This window comes from Anabrus simplex, chromosome 1, assembly GCF_040414725.1.
Source record: "Anabrus simplex isolate iqAnaSimp1 chromosome 1, ASM4041472v1, whole genome shotgun sequence".
Lineage (NCBI taxonomy): Eukaryota > Metazoa > Arthropoda > Insecta > Orthoptera > Tettigoniidae > Anabrus > Anabrus simplex.
In genome coordinates, this window is record NC_090265.1 from 640592774 (window position 1) to 640609685 (window position 16912).

Below are 16912 nucleotides of genomic sequence, written 5' to 3' on the forward strand. Positions count from 1 at the left end.
AGCATTAGCAGCCGCTCTGCAAACAATTTGGTGTCAGCTGCGTCCAGAGGACTACCACGGATTGTCGACTCACTTCCACGGCGTCTCACTGCAGTTCGCAGGGCCAGAGTAGGCCCCACACGCTATTAGGTGACTATCCCATGACATTTGCTAAGTCAGTGTACATTTTTATGTGGGAAAATGCCCTGTGAAAGATTTCAGCTGTTGCACATGTATCTGTGAAGATCTCTATGCAATTCTTAATCCATTACAAGTTGATGGCTGATATTTAAAAAGACTGGCAAAATAGCTAAGCAAAGTCATCTCCGTACAGGACATGAAGGCCCTTGGAGGGGTGGAAGGTAAAGGCTTCCACTATCCGTAACCTCGGCTCTTGGTGGGGTAGAGTGGTTAACTCTACGCCCGGCCACCTTTGCCCCTAGAATAAACCTGGTACTCATTTTTGATGTAGGCTCAGTGAACCTTGATGTATTCATAAAGATTCACACAAAATGCTGTCAGTTCCGTACATTAATTTCTTTTCAACTTAACCTCGCATTAAACACACCCATCAACAAAACACCATTTTTAACAACTGCCTATCACAAAGCACAAGGAGACTAAGACTACCATCTTGAAACAGTTGCCTGCTGACTTGCCACTTAGGATGTCGGCATAAACACAAGTTGCAAGAATAACTCCTGTTAAACAATAACTCCACTCCACCATCAAGACTGTCTCCTTATATAGGTTGCCTGGCCAGGCTTCTAGAAGGATATGTCACAACATATCTTCTAGTAAGTTCTAGAGTGCCTAACAATATAGTTATAATGTAAAGAACATTCTAAAACCATCTAGTGTCAGGGATACATTATTCTGGATGTTGCAGTGTGTTGCACAATGTTACTGTGGATTATACATCATATACAGGTAATAACAAATAACATACTCTTAATTACAGGTTCTTACATTAACTAAACTTATATAAATATATACACTAGTGTCCAAAAATTGAGCATAATCACTAAACTGGCCGTACCACCTGATAGGAATGTCAGACAGATTGCTGAACAAACGGAAGCTGACTCACACACCATATGTCACACAACTTGTCCAAAAAAAAAGTTTCAGGAAGGTTCTGATAGCTATGGTACACCTCTGACAACAACTAACAAAACTTGGCAATGTCTTCCACTAAAAATATGTTGTTAATAGGGTGTATTGTTACCCCTAATGGCCACACATGCTTCGCAGCGATGTGGCATGCTCTCTATCAGATGGTCCAAGAGCTCATGTGGCAGTCGATCAATGCGAAGGTCTTGGAGGGTCCTTGGTGGAAGCTGACGGGATGCAGTTTGCCTCCCCAATGCATCCCAGGCATGTTCTATAGGATTCCGATCCGCAGACCTCACTGGCCAGTCCACGATGAATGTCTTCCCCAGCCAGAAATTCATCCTCCAGTGCAGCGCGGTGCGGTCGGGCATTATCATGCATTAAGAGGAAGTCTGGATCAATCGCACCTCTGAAGAGTTGAACATGTGGTCTCAGTACCTCATCCTTGTATCTCTGAGTGTTAACAGTCTTCCTCGGACCACCCATGAAGATGTGCAGGTCCGTACGGCCATTCAACATGATGCCCCTCCCCCCTACCACACCACGCCGCCTCCACCACCATACTGGTCCCGTGCCATGATGTTCCTGTATCGGCCAACCGGTTCTCTCCAGATTAATGTGTGATGGGAATCATTCTGCAAACTGAAGCAGGATTCATCTGTGAAGAGCGCGTGCCTCGATTCATTCATGGTCCAGTTTTGATATTGACGGCTCCACAGTAAATGGGCCTGTCTCTGTGCTGGAGTGAGAGGGATGCACACCGCTAGATGTTGGGCAAACAGCCCTGCTGCTCTGAGCCTCCAGTACACAGTTTGTCAGGAAACGGTAACCCCTGAGGCGGCTGCAAGCTCCGCCGACAATTGTCTTGCAGGTGCACTCCGATTTCGTCGGGCAGTTAAGGCCAGATATCGGTCCTGCTGTGGGGTGGTTACTCTTGGTCGACCTGGTACTGGCCTAAAGTATAGATAAGAAATGTGTTTTTCCACAACCGTACACTAAATTACCTAGACTTAACAATAACCAGACACGACAACCACCTATCTTACAAGATCTACAGGAAACCCACACACACCTCAAATACCATAAAAAATGACTCCATTCATCCCAATACACATAAAAGAGCAACCTATTATAGTATGATTTATAGAGCCTTTAACATCCCAATGACAACAGAAGACCAAAATAATGAATTGAAGTTAATCCACGACATAGCTAAACACAACGGATACAGCAAAGAAATGGTTAACAAAATCATTCACAAAATAAAATCACAACCTAAAACTAAATTAGCAAAAACAGCCAAACCCAAAAAAGACTATGCCCTATTTACCTTCAACAACACCCACATATATACTATAACTAATATTTTCAAGAAGCACAACATTAAAACAGTATTCAAAACCACACACAATAGTACCAACATTATACATAACACTAAAACAGTCAATAATAACAATAAATACAACCAATCAGGTGTCTACCGTATCAAATGTAACAACTGTGACATAAGTTACATAGGACGTACAGGCAGAAACTTCACCATCCGCTACAATGAACATATAAATGCAGTAAAACATAACCATTTCTCATCAATAGGCCAACATGTAGAAGAATCCAAGCATAGTTTCACAAACATCAATAACGACATGACGATACTTAATATAAACTCCAAGGGCCCCCTGCTCAACATAACCGAAGATTTCTACATTTCTTTAGACCAATACGCCAACCCCAATCATAACATTAATGATATTAATGAAAAAACCAGCATCATTTTTGACAAAGCCATTCCGACATTAAAGAATGATTATCTCAAAATAGTAAACACACGCTCTAACAAACCAACGAATCACAAGCCTGACCCCGCCCCTACTTCTCCAACAGCCACTCCTTCTTCCCCTCCACCTACATTCCCCTCCACAGCTAATATGAGCCCCAGACGCACTCGCAGCAGAACACAACAAGCCTTCAAACACATCGGCACAAGACCTCCACAACAACCATAGTAAGTACTCTATCCATACACACACTAGGCATTCCTTCATACACACACTACCGGCATACTCACATCACTTTATCTTTACAGACTACAAGAACAAACATAGACGAGAGAGGTGTTACCACCGACCACTTCTAAATACAAGCTCGAGACCTGCTGTTTGCTATATTGAAACCTGCCATAGTATATCACAAGTTGGGATATATAACACAACAAAATTTCATCACGACAAAGGCCCACATCAATAAGACATACACTAGTTTCAAAATGTCCTTGAAGATTACCTTACGCAATATAATCAACACAACTTAGAAGTAACTGCACAGAGGACAGAAGAATGGAATCTATATAGCATGAACTGAAGATTTTAACAAGTGTCTACCCATACGCACCATTTTAATGTGTTGAAACTTTTTTAAATGTTGTATATTGTGGCCTGTGTGTTTTTTAATATGCTTTACATACTCATACTCTATTTGTAACTTTTTACCCTAACCACTGATATTTTAATTATATGCTATTATATACATTTCCATCCCCCATTAGACATCCGGATGCCTAATATAACAACTTGTGTATTGTCTAATGGCTAAACAAAACATGTACTAGCTGATGATGGCCGTTAAAGGGCCGAAACCGGTACTAGCTTAATATATTAAAATAAATTGTGTATTGAATGGTGGAAAAACACATTTCTTATCTATACTTTGAGTCTGTCAATACGGAAAATGAAATTTATAAATAATAAAACTGGTACTGGCCTACGACTAACATTGCCTCTGTCTCAAAATCGTCTCCAAAGCCTGGAAATGACACTTTGTGGCACATTCAAGTATACGGCAACTTCTGTCTGTGTCTGGCCTGCTTCCAGGTGGCCGAGTATTCTACCCTGCAAAACGGGGTGCAAATGGCATTGTTGTGCCATTATGTTGTCACGTTCACCATGAGGCTACACTCCGCACACTATAGCAGGGCAAACACGACTGAGGGAATATGGGGTGCAGGCACTGGCTGTGTTTACCTTGTGGTTACGCCGCTAGTCAAAGCAGGGAATGCTCCTTTCCTTTACAGAGCGAACACGTGAGGCTGGTAGGTGCATATGTCGTGTGATTTGTGGTCTATTTCCTGTTGCCCTGTTTACTTGTAACTTGTGCTCAACTTTTGAACACTAGTGTATATACAGCACATGTTTCATGACATAACCTCACAAACAATGCGATCGTCTGACTACATAACTAATAATAATAATAATAATAATAATAATAATAATAATAATAATAATAATAATAATAATAATGATGATGATGATAATAATAATAATATGTGAACACTTCATAGCCATACCTTACAAGTCATATAATAATAATTGTTCCGGGATATCTGTGGAACAGCAGAGGTGAAAGAAGGTGCCGGGATGAATGGGTCTAACTACAGAGTCAAAGTTAATTTAAAATTTAAACCAAGGTTATATTTTCCAGAAAACAATAGAAATTTGATAGCTTTTCACTTTAGGGGAATTACAAAGACATAGCAATCTAAAAACAAAACTTAGAAGGATCCAAGAATTTTAACTCTCTTGGGCTACAAGCCCCTAGTTTTACAATTTCGAGCTCCTAGCTCAATGCACACATTTGTTCAAGGGCAGAAATCCCCTAATAACATGGAGCACTTGCTCCCACCTTACATTGTCAAGCCTCCCAGAGGCCTTCTTACAACACTAGTAAAGAGCTGACACGCTCTCAGTTTTTCAAGCGTATTCAAGGCAATATCAGACTTTACAATAACTTGCCATCAAGGCACAACTTACACAAATGAAATGGGGGTATTTCATGCCCAACCTACTGGGCCTTAGCAGAAAAAGAACAGGTTAAGTAAATGGCTCAAAACACCAAGTTGAATGGAGGCGTGTACTTGCACTCCTAAAAATTCATTCTTAAAACCTAAAAGGCACTAGGCCGATGAAACAGGGGCTATTCCCAAACTATGGAGGTGACTTGCATAAGAATAATTTAAGACATTACAGAAAGGAAGAAAACCCGTTACAAAACGTAGTCACCTCAAACCAATATGAAGGGGAGTTTGAGAGGATAAATCACTCTTTATCCCCGAATTACAGTTGCAGATTTTATGAAGTTTTTACATAAGCCAGCAGAAATTTACGTTTTTAGAAAAGTAGGTTACATGTTGGACCTTTCCCGTGGGTTAAACTGCTGAGCTAGCAAGAAATAAAGATGTTAAATGGCCATTACCTTGCTGAAGAACTGCTGCCTGATGAAAGAGGCACTACCTGCCTCTTGCTTCACATACACACACTTAGTTAGATGTTGATCAAATGGCCAAGAGACATGAAAATCCGCAGTTTATAAACCCTCGGGGAAAGTTTGAGACCTTTCATGAATAATCAAGCCACACCCTCTTACTTTATTGGCGGATACAAGGTTACAAACAAAATCGAAGAAGAAACCCATGATTGGTTAGAAATTAATTACAGAAATTAGGGATTGGCTGAATTCAAAACTGGCGGAAAGAAGAGATCAATATTGCCAACCCAAAAATGAATGAACATAATTTAGTAAAGAACAAACTTATGAATACAAAATTTCTTCAAATAAAGTTCCTTCACTTTGCACCAGGGTGCATGATCATAGTTTTTGTAGTGACATCTGTTGCAGAAAGTCCAAACTCCTTGATAAATGGTAAACAAAACGTATAGAATTTTGTACAGTACTGGACACTTCACAATCACCAAATTAACGTAGTGACATGCTGTGAGTAAAAGTTTAAGTAGATCTAATTCCAAGTTCAGTGTTTCTCCTGTAGAGGAGTTCAAATTGGCACAAGATTTAAATGTGCGGCGTAGAGGTGTACCGCCCAGTACAATAATAATAATAATAATAATAATAATAATAATAATTCAAGCTCGATACTTGCATTATTTTCCCATGGTTTAAAGAATATTGTTTTCAAGTTATATCAGACACTTGTGTCAACCTCAGGACCATATGCATGTCCTGAACTGGAAATCTTGTTTCTTAAATTTTCAACTTCCTGACAGGGAATCAAACCCACGTCCTTCCGGGTGAACTGAGCATGTCTTTACTGCCTCGGCCAGGCAGACTGGTAGAATACATTGATGCAAATTTTTCCTATATTGGATGTGCACCCAGTGGTCGTAAGTCACTTTCTATTGCTGTGTTACACACTTGGGTATTACAAACGTTTGACAGTTGTCCAGAAGAACAGACAGTGGAAACGATGCTTTGAGTTTAGACAGCATAACAGTGAGGAGCCACAGACTCCTATTAATATTTTAGAATTTTAAATAAATAATGATCATAACAGAAGACCCTCTGAAAATGAAAATCCACAGCCTGTTTCCAGTCATTCGACCTGGTCAGGAATGGAATGAATGAAGCGTCCGTCTAGCGGTGAGGATAGGAATTGTGCTGGCTGCCGAAGCCTGTCACATCCTCTGGGCCAATGATTAATGAATGAAGGATGAAATGAAATTATATTGGAGTGTGTTGCTGGAATTATATATGACAGGGAAAACTGGTGTACCGGGAGAAAACCCTGTCCCGCCTCTGCTTTGTCCAGCACAAATCTCGCATGGAGTGACCAGGATTTGAACTACGGAACCCAGCGGTGAGAAGCCGGCGTGCTGCTGCCTGAACTACGGAGGCTATCAGAAGACCCTCTATTTTTTAAATATTATCAGCAGCAAATACCATTCAGCTTCCTCTAACTTGAGGCTGCTCAGTAGAGATAGAGGTGTGTACAAGAAGAGATAGGTCAACTGTTCAGGATGTCACTCTATTTAGTTAGTCAGTCAGTCAGTCAGTCAGTCAACCAGTCAGTCAGTCAGTCAGTCAGTTAGAGTCCTGTACACGTTCTGAATAACTTTTTATAAAATTGCATAATAACATAGTTATTTAGAAATTAAATTTTAGGCACCTTCCCCTAAACTTCCATTTCATCCAGCATGAATAGTGTTATTTATAGCCTATAAGATAGTGCTTTATTCCCCAACTTTACATACCAATTTTTATTACATTCTGTTCATCCATCTTCTTGTTGCTTGGCACTGATATGAACATAGCAACAAAAAATCAGAATTCATTAATATCTCTGTTAACATAGTCGGTAAAGTAAAAAATGTATAAGACATAAATAATTAGAAATTTAATTCCTTATAACTTAAGTTATGTAGTATTTATCGATAGGACCACTAATAACATAGGCTGAATATTTGAGATTTTAATGTTAGGCCTTCCCCTAAACTACCATTTCACTCAGTGTGAATAAAATTATTTATAGCTTAGATTATAGTGCCTCAATCCCTGACTTTACATACGAATTTTCATTAAATTCTCTTCAGCCATATTCTCGTGACGCCTATACAGACAGACAGACAGACATGACGGAAAATTAAAAAGTACTGTGGATACAAGACATGGAAGTTCTTCAAACAGCAAATAAGGGACCCATCATGAATATTATTGAAAGTTGTTACATTAACTGCGATCAATACTTCAACCCCAATTATAATTTAAACAAAATTGACGAGAAACGCAATATCCTTTTCAATCTTTTAATCAGTTGGCTTAAAAATACCAAACTATCGAAAAACTGTTCGATTTTCCAAGTAATCCGCAATACATACTCCTGTCAATTAACCCCACTACCCCATCCTTCCGCCCCACCTTAGTTCCATTCCCCCGCAGGTGCTCCGCCTCCTTCCTTCCCCTCGCCTTCTTTATCGTTGCACACACACATCTTCCGGCTCCGTCTGTAAACAGACATGCTCAACATCCTGCTCAAGGTGAGTCAGTTATCATTCAATGATTCTAGTAACTTCCATACATTGCTTCCAACATCTAACTTGGCTAATTTCTCCTTCAGGTTTAAATTGAAGTGGGAATTCATCTTCATTTATATCATGATCTTACGTGATCAAAATAAACTTCCCTGGAACCACCTAATATCAAGAGAATAAGTGTCACTCACATAGACATCATAAAACAGCACAAATTCACTTATCCCGGATGTACATAGACTGGACTATATGACGAACTGCCGGAATTTTAAGAATTTTATTTCACAGCAATCACTTGTAACATAATTTTAACTTATCTCATGTATCATTACAGTAATGTATTTTATAATGTGTTAAAATGTGTTTTAGATGTTTTAGGAATATGTATATAATTGTTTAATTTGTATGTAAGGCTGATGATGGCACATAGATGCCGAAACTAGTACCATTTGACCATTTGACATGCGATTGAATCACAATAAAACGTCATTGTATTGAATAGGTGGACTTTGAAAGAATTTTAATTTACTTTAATCCCACTTCAATGAAATTTATAATTATTTAAAAAATTTAAAAAAACCTGTGGATACAACCGATACAGAAATACTGTTCTTTTATTCTGAGCAATGTACAGTCAAAACCCTTACTTTATATATCACTCATCCCAGAGAATAACAAGATAATTAAAAAAATTAATGTTCTCAGGGGAAGCATCTTCTTGTTTTTAAACAATACGAAATCACCGATTCACCAAGAGTTGTCAAACCCTTCTCCATTATATGAAACAGTTTTTTAAGTAAAGGTTTTGGTTGGATTTTGTTTAATTCAAAAAATTAATGAAGTATTTGCTTTGGATTGTGAGTTAAATTGACTTGTCTTATATTGATCAGGCATTATTTTCTTATGTGGACCAGTAAAAACCAAGGTATGTCACATTTGTATATTGTTAACTAGTAAGATTAATAGTTTTCTTTAACGCAAGCAGCTGTGTAAATTCACTGCCAGTAATCCATTTATAAGATAATAGTGTCCACGTCCACAATAACCACAGAAAATATATTGCCAATAAGACAGACTTATCTGGTTGAAGCCATTTTTATTAACAATATTCAGAATATTAACAAGATAGCTCAGAAAGTAAGGTCCTGATTCTTACCGGGGACAGATTTGTATTATTCAATAATGTGGAAGTAAAATTTGGCTGTTTCTTCAATATTATGATGAAATGACTTATGTTGTTAGTGTCAAAGGATAGCGAGCATTGACCTTAGTAGGTTACTGCAAAAATTTAAAAAACTTCAAAGAATGTACTTATCTGTTTTTTTCCCTGGAATGAATGATATACAGATTTGTCTGTCTGTCTGTCTGTCTGTCTGTCTGTCTGTCTGTCTGTCTGTCTGTCTGTCTGTCTGTCTGTCTGTCTGTCTGTCTGTCTGTCTGTCTGTCTGTGGTACAAGTTCAGCTGGCAAACAAAATTAGGAAACACATGATGAAAACACAGAGAATAATAAACAAATAAAGATAAAAAGTGAAAGAAAAAAACAGTATAGAAATGGAGCAAAATATATACAAAGGAAAAGAAAATACAAAAAACAAATGAAGAAAAATATAAATTTATACATAACTTGGCAGATGAAAAACATGAACTAAACTAGGATGTTTAGTTGTAGCCACTGAATAGCCCTTGTTGATTGTGTTAGAAGGCTGTCAATAGTTCTGGAGAAGGCTCTATGTGGGTATCCGAAGGTGATGTGTCGCATAGTCTGGAATATTCTTTCCAGCAGTCAGAGCTTGGAAAAGGCCATAGGCCCCAAGAATGCATCACAGAGCCACTGCTTCCATGCTCTGTGTAATTTCTGTTTAGTGAAACCCATACGCTCTGTAGAAGATGAAATTCAAGGGGAGCTGAGTAGGGTTGAAGATCGATCCCCATGCATCAAGGGCCTTTGCTCTCCATTCTTCATTCCAAGTTCACAATCCAGTGTAATATTCTCTCATCAGTTTTTTTAGCCAGCAGCAGAGGAGGTGTCTGGATTTCAGTCAGATTGATGCAATTCTATGGATGTCTTGGTGAATTGAAAGTGATTAATTGGCCTGTATTTTATTTGCTTTTCAGACAAGATTGTTCATGTAGTACAGACCTGGCAGAAGGATGTGGCTAAGGACTGGAAGCTAGTTCCAGTCATTCATAACTGTTTTACAAGTGGTTCCTCAGAAGTGCAATTGAAAAAATTAATCTTTATAATTACTGTGTTCATAAATTTGTTACCCAATCAGAACAGCTTACAGAACTGTGCAAATCTATTGTGCCTCTGACTCCAGTCATGAGACCATTACTTACAGTATATAGATGTTAACTTGCACTTTCCTTCTTCAGAGTATGGAATTGTGGGTTCATATGCATCACACTTTCTTTACATTTGCAGTCTAAGAACTTTTTTCACCTCCTACTTATAGAGTAACACGTTTATGTGTGGAATATCATTTTGCAGAAAATTACAATGTAGTATTCGTATGAGTCTGAGAGAATTCATATTAGCATTCTTGAAATAACATTTTATTTTAAGATAATTTGAGTACCATTCCTATGCTGGCAGTTTCCTCATTTGATTGTGTTTTTAATAGCAAATTATTTATTATAGTCAAGTGTCTTTTGTTTTTCTTGTAGATGCTGTCAAGAAAAGAACGTAAACAAATGCATGATGATAAGATAAACATTACAGAACATTTCATAGAAAAGCTGCCTATGCTTCTTACCAAATATGAGACTGATGCAGAAAATTTGCAGAGGCTTTTATCAATTCCACAATATCTCGAGCTGGACATGTATACTACACCTAGGAAAGAGCAGGTATTTCTTCTGTTTTTTTGGTGGTTAAATTAGAAGCTAGAATAAGTAAAATTTCGATGAAGTTAATTAAGATCTTATAACTTACAATATAATATTTTGTTCATGTACCCTGAATGAAGGATTAAAAACCAAAGAAGCTTATTATTCTGAGAAAGCGGTTGGTAAGTTTCAGATCTAATTTTACCCACATAAAGATATGAATGAGGCAGAGAAGAAATTTAATTTCTCTAAGTAACACTGTAGACCAGGCTCAATGAACTTCCTAACTTTTGCCACCAGAGCACCTTTATGTCTCGGGAGAAACAAAACAGAGCAAGCAGCTGGGTTTTTGAGGGGAAGTCAGGGAGGGGAGTAACTATCTGCCAATCAGTGCCGTGATGATCTTGAACAGTGCTGCATTAAATACTGGAAAATATAAGGGAGAAAAACGTGTACTCCACACAGTATGTAAGGCGATCTATATCTAATAGCATGTTACCTTTACGGAAAGATTGTATACATTTATTAAAAAACTGGAACAGGAAAAAAAGACTTTTAAAATCACGAAAAATAGACATGACCATCCATTGCAGTGCAAGGATAATACTTGACAGAATTTTTAAAAAGATGTAATCGGAAATGCAAGCTTTTCTTTAAAAAATCATTACAACCATAGTTTATGAGTTTAATAAATGAAAAAAATATGAGACCTAGATGTAAGGCATCTTTTTGCCCTTTTTGCATGAAAGCCGTAATAGGAATTCTAATGATGCAATTCCTTTGACGCTTTTGCTGTATGAAGCTGTCACTACAATATGAATACTGAACTATAATAACATATTAGTTTTGACTTAAAAAATTTGAACTTATTGTTGCAGAAATAAGAAATTTTTTCATCACATAAATCACTGTAAATAAAATTTTTAATAAGTACTGGTATTGATTATGATTATAGTTCCATATACAAATCCACAATGTGTAATGGACAACTCCTGAAAAAATCATAGCTCTGCAATTTATAGCTTTTGAGAAAAGGCTTCACATTCTACAAAAAATGTATATTAGAGAAAAATGCATTTGAACATTTGGTTACCATATACAAATGTGAAAAAAGCTTATTTGATTTTTAAAATCCTCCATATTCATACTCTTCATCCTCCAACATTCTTTTCTGCCCTCTTCTTTTCTGTCTGGCTTCCAGCTAAAGATCAGACATCCCTTTCTCAGCTTTCATGAGGTTTTTTTTTTTTTTTTTAAACTTGCTTTACTTTGCATGGCCACATATAGGTCTTATGGCGATGATAGGAGAGGAAAGGCCTAAGGGTGGGAAGGAAGTGGAAGTGGCCTTAATTAAGGTAAAGCCCCAGCATTTGCTTGGTGGGAAAATGGGAAATCACGGAAAACCATTTTCAGGGCTGCCGACAGTGGGGCTTGAACCCACCATCTGCTGGATGCAAGCTCACAGCTGTGCGCTCCTAACAACATGGTCAACTCGCAGGGTTTTCATGAGTCTATTCTTGGCAATAGTGTTGAATGCCTTTATGGTGATCACTCCTGGTTTCACACCAAGTCTCTTCAGGACTGCTGTTATAATCACAGAAATTCCACTGAGAACATGCCAGAAAAAGGGGCGTGGTGGTATAGGTGCAGAGTTTGACATTTATTGTTTTTTAATGAACTTCCATGACTCCGATATTTATAACATTTATACACAATGTAAATTACAAATAACCTTTCCAAAAAATCAATTTTTGACATAAAATTCATTACATCCCCCCTTATAGTATTGTCCTATACATTATTTTTTGTGTTATTTGCAGTATTTAATTGGACGAACTGTTAATTTTTATTTTAGTTTTTGTTTACTTACAGAATGTAAAGTTTGTTAAAAACTGATATTTACTGCTCAATAAACATGTTATATTTAGTTTAATAATGCAATAATAAATTGTGTTGTGCATTTAACCATATGTTTTAATTACACAATCAAGTAGTTTGTGCATATCGTTAACACATGAAAACGATGTGTTAAAATAACACAGGTTCTAGTTACGTACAAATGTGCTACTCACCACTGGATATATTTCTTCTTCCCCACCACCCATTCACCGTTCCATGGCACTGAGCGTTAAGAGAATGGGAGACGTATTGCATTATGTCACAGTGGTACTGGTGGTCAAGCCTGCTGTAGACTAACAATCACACTGTAGAAGATGGCTATAATGCTGATAATAGAAAAAATGGGGGTTGGTGGTGAATGGAATGGAGGAGTTAGTGAAAGTAGGGCTACTGAATGTCCTGAAGAATAAACAATAGAAAGATTGGTGGGGATTATTAGTGGAGGCTGGTAAGTGCTGATGTTTGGACCAGAGTAAAGTATGTACATTGCATATGTTATTTTAAGTGAGTAATTTGTGTCTTTAATAAGCAGCTAATCATTCATTTTTATCTAAAATATATAAGGTAGAACTTGCGTTTCATTTCAGTAGTAAATTTCAGGCTTACTCAGGTGGGCTCTTTGCTGGCTGGTCATCCTGGCCCTGTGCCCTTAGCTGTTGACTCTTTCGTTGGCAATTTTCTTTTGCGCATGTGTAGAACTATTTTTTAACATGCACTGAATGGGAGATTGGGTCGCCGAAGCCAGCCCGCTACGATTCTGAAAATACGCAAAGGCTTATCGTACCAAGCAGAACATCCATTTCAAATTTATATTCCAAGCCTGTCATCTGCAGTGCGATGAATGTGCTGTACTACTGGCTAATGAAATTAGTCAATATCCTATCTTGTAATATTTAGTGTGGTGTCGTTAAAAGTAAATCTGTCATGTGTTGTGTGCGGATATAGCCTACAGAATCCCTATGAAGAGTCGCATAAGGTATATCACACAGGTATGATTAATCTGTAGGCTACATACAATGAATCCTGTGAGGAATATTTTAAGTAGACCTTTTTCTCAACTGCCCCTGACGGAAAGGATGGAGATAAAGACACTCAGTCGACCAAAACCTCATTTACAACTAGAACATGTCGGACAATATAAAGGGCATGAATATCGGCATAGATTCTAGCCAGAGGTGTAAGCAGAATAAGAGTGGTTGTGTGGCTGTGACTCAAGGAATACATTTTTGTGTTTTCCGTGCATGCTATTCGGACATGACCTGAGGTGGACGAAAACCGGAGTAACAGATCTCAAACACTTTAAATAAAAAATTAAAAAGCACAGAAGTTCCTCCCATCATATCAATTCATGCATGGAATTAGCTGTGCTAGGGAAAGTTAATATAGTGACTCAATTGGATTCTGCTTATCGCCAATTCATTAACAAACACAATGATCAAGTTAGGAAAAATAGGCACATATTACGCAGAATTATTCAGTGCATACAGTTTTGTGGTGTGTTTGAAGTGGCACTCCATGGCTATGATGACAGAAAATTCTCTAAATCCTGGAATTTTCAAAGGTCTCCTTAATTTTACGGCTGAAATAGGCATTGCTATGAAAGAACACCTGGCCAAAGCTTGTGTATTTAAAGGTACGTCAAAGACCATTCGGAACGAGCTTCTCGACTGTATGTTGAATGTGTGTAGGGAACAAATTTCTTCAAAAATTGGGGAATCCCAATTCGTTGCAGTAGAAGCAGATGAAACAACGGTTGTTTCAAACAATTGCCAGTGGGTTTTTGTTTTTCGATTAATCCCGTATTAAGGGACACATCACATGAACTTATTTGTCAGAATTATGACAGAGCATGCGTAATGAGCGGAAGGACAGGGGGTGTGCAGGCGAAATTGAAAGTATACTACCCTAATGCACATTTCACTCATTGCTATGGACACCAACTAAATTTGACAATGCAGAAGGCTTGTTCGTACAAACCCCAAGACAAATTATTTTTCTGTAACCTGTCCGCAATCCAAACTTTTCTTTTTTCCAGCTTGTTTCACAGAAGTGACCTCTTGAATGAAATAATGAAGACTAAACTCTCTCGGACAATCACTACTCGCTGGAACTACAACATTCGTACGGTGAATGTAGTTTACAAGAATAGAAAGAAAATTATTGAGTGCTTTCGTAGAACAGAAGAAGGTAAAACGTCTATTAGCATAAATGAAGCCAGTGGACTACGCCATGCTCTTGAGCATACCATATTCATGTTTTGGTTGTTTGTTTTTCATTTTCATTTTCAATGCCGCATGTTGACATACTATATAGACAGGTAAAATAATGCAAAACAAATTCAGTCCAAATGAAAAAGGCTATTTCTGAATTTGCAAAGTGTGCAACACAACAACGTAAAGAAACAGTTACAATTGCATGTGATCTCACGTACTACAAGAATTTTGATAAAAGACATAGAGTAAGTGACACAAGGACCATTGCAGCTAAAGAAGTCTGTGACGTAATGAACTAGGTGCATGATAGGTTTGCATTTACTGGGTATATTGAAGCTGCAATGCTACTGTACTCCAGTTCATTTGACAAATTCTCTACAAAATTTCCAGAAAATGTATTAAATTCTGTTGTATTACATTATCCAATGTTGCAGAAAGAAAGGCTAAAGACGGAATTAGAAGTGATTTATGAACGGACAAATTTCAGACAAGTTAAAGGAGTTCTACCACTCCTCACTTTTATTTTACCGGGCGAGTTGGCCGTGCGCGTAGAGGCGCGCGGCTGTGAGCTTGCATCCGGGAGATAGTAGGTTCGAATCCCACTATCGGCAGCCCTGAAGATGGTTTTCCGTGGTTTCCCATTTTCACACCAGGCAAATGCTGGGGCTGTACCTTAATTAAGGCCACGGCCGCTTCCTTCCAACCCCTAGGCCTTTCCTATCCCATCGTCGCCATAAGACCTATCTGTGTCGGTGCGACGTAAAGCCGCTAGCAAAAAAAAAAAAAAAAAACTTTTATTTTAGAAAATACAGTGAAACCTCGTTAGTACGTTCCTCATTAACACGTTTTCCCGACTAACACATCATAAATTTGAAGTCCCGACGCTAATAGTATTAAATCTGTATTAAAAATACCTCACTAACACGTCACGATTTTTCGCCTTTACCGCTTAGTACGATAATATACTCCCCAGACCTGAAATGTTCTTTGTCATCCCTTGTGTACGGAATGTGATTTCCAACAGAGATAAGAGCCCTCACCACGGGTCGGTTGGAGAAAGTTACGCGATAAGAGGAAATGACCTTGAATTCTCAAACACAGAATATATTGCGCCTTCAAGGGGCAAGCTGTTAGCTTCGGTAAAGTGAGTTTATTACAGGTCATTATCCTCATGGTTAATCTGTATTGAATACTGTTATTAACAACAATTATAACAGGAAATTATTTATTGTCCACCTATTCAATACTATCCACCTTTAGGTGTTTACAGTTTCATACAGTTATATCTCTTTATGGGACATGTTTCACTCACTTAATGAGCATCCTCAGCCTTAACTTAATCTTAAAATGATGACCTTGAACGATAGTGAACATATTAAAAAATCAATTGTCAGCCTTAAAATTACATCATAGTCTCTAAATCTAATTTACATTACATCTAAAAGACAACATTAAACACTTCTAAAAAACATGATAACTTGAGTAATTAAAATTATCACAATGTCAACCCAAAGCCTTGTGTCTGAAACTAATAATAGATCTTCATCTTACAGACAGTAGTAAGCTTTTTATAATCTCAAACTGCTCCAAGGTAAATTCCAATCTTACGGAAATAGATTAGCCATTCAAAAGTACTGAAAGGTGGAAAATCGTCTCTTTAAAACCAAAGTTGAGGAACTAGTGAGTCAGCCGACCAGGGAGCTCCCAGCCATCCTGGAGAACATGGCTGGCATTTCCATGTACACTCAACTTTCAATTTACCATAATTGGATCAACCGCGTTGCGGCTTAACTGCAATATCAAAAACTCTAAAAATGCATGAGCGTTAGGAGTTACAGTAATACAGAATTACAAAGGGTTGGTGTGTCACCGGCCGTGAGCACCCGCAAGTTCGTAAATATTTAGAGTCAGATGGACTCTCGGAAAAGGCCGTTTTTTTGATAGATAGTGCGTACTCGCACCCAAATCAAACCATTTAAAAATCGGCATATGGCAACATTTATGCAAAATTTTTGCCTCATAACGTCGCTCCAATGGACCAGGGTGTAATATCTGTACTTAAA

General features: G+C 37.9%; 1 protein-coding gene across 1 annotated transcript in view; it reads left to right on the forward strand.

Annotated features, from left to right (window-relative positions):
- Nucleotides 1-16912, forward strand: part of LOC136871597 (cohesin subunit SA-1) — a 283758-nt gene that overhangs the window by 61516 nt on the left and 205330 nt on the right. The window contains exon 7 of the mRNA XM_067145050.2: nucleotides 10576-10758. Within this exon, the coding sequence (XP_067001151.2) occupies nucleotides 10576-10758 (183 nt within the window). The remainder of the gene's footprint in view (nucleotides 1-10575; nucleotides 10759-16912) is intronic.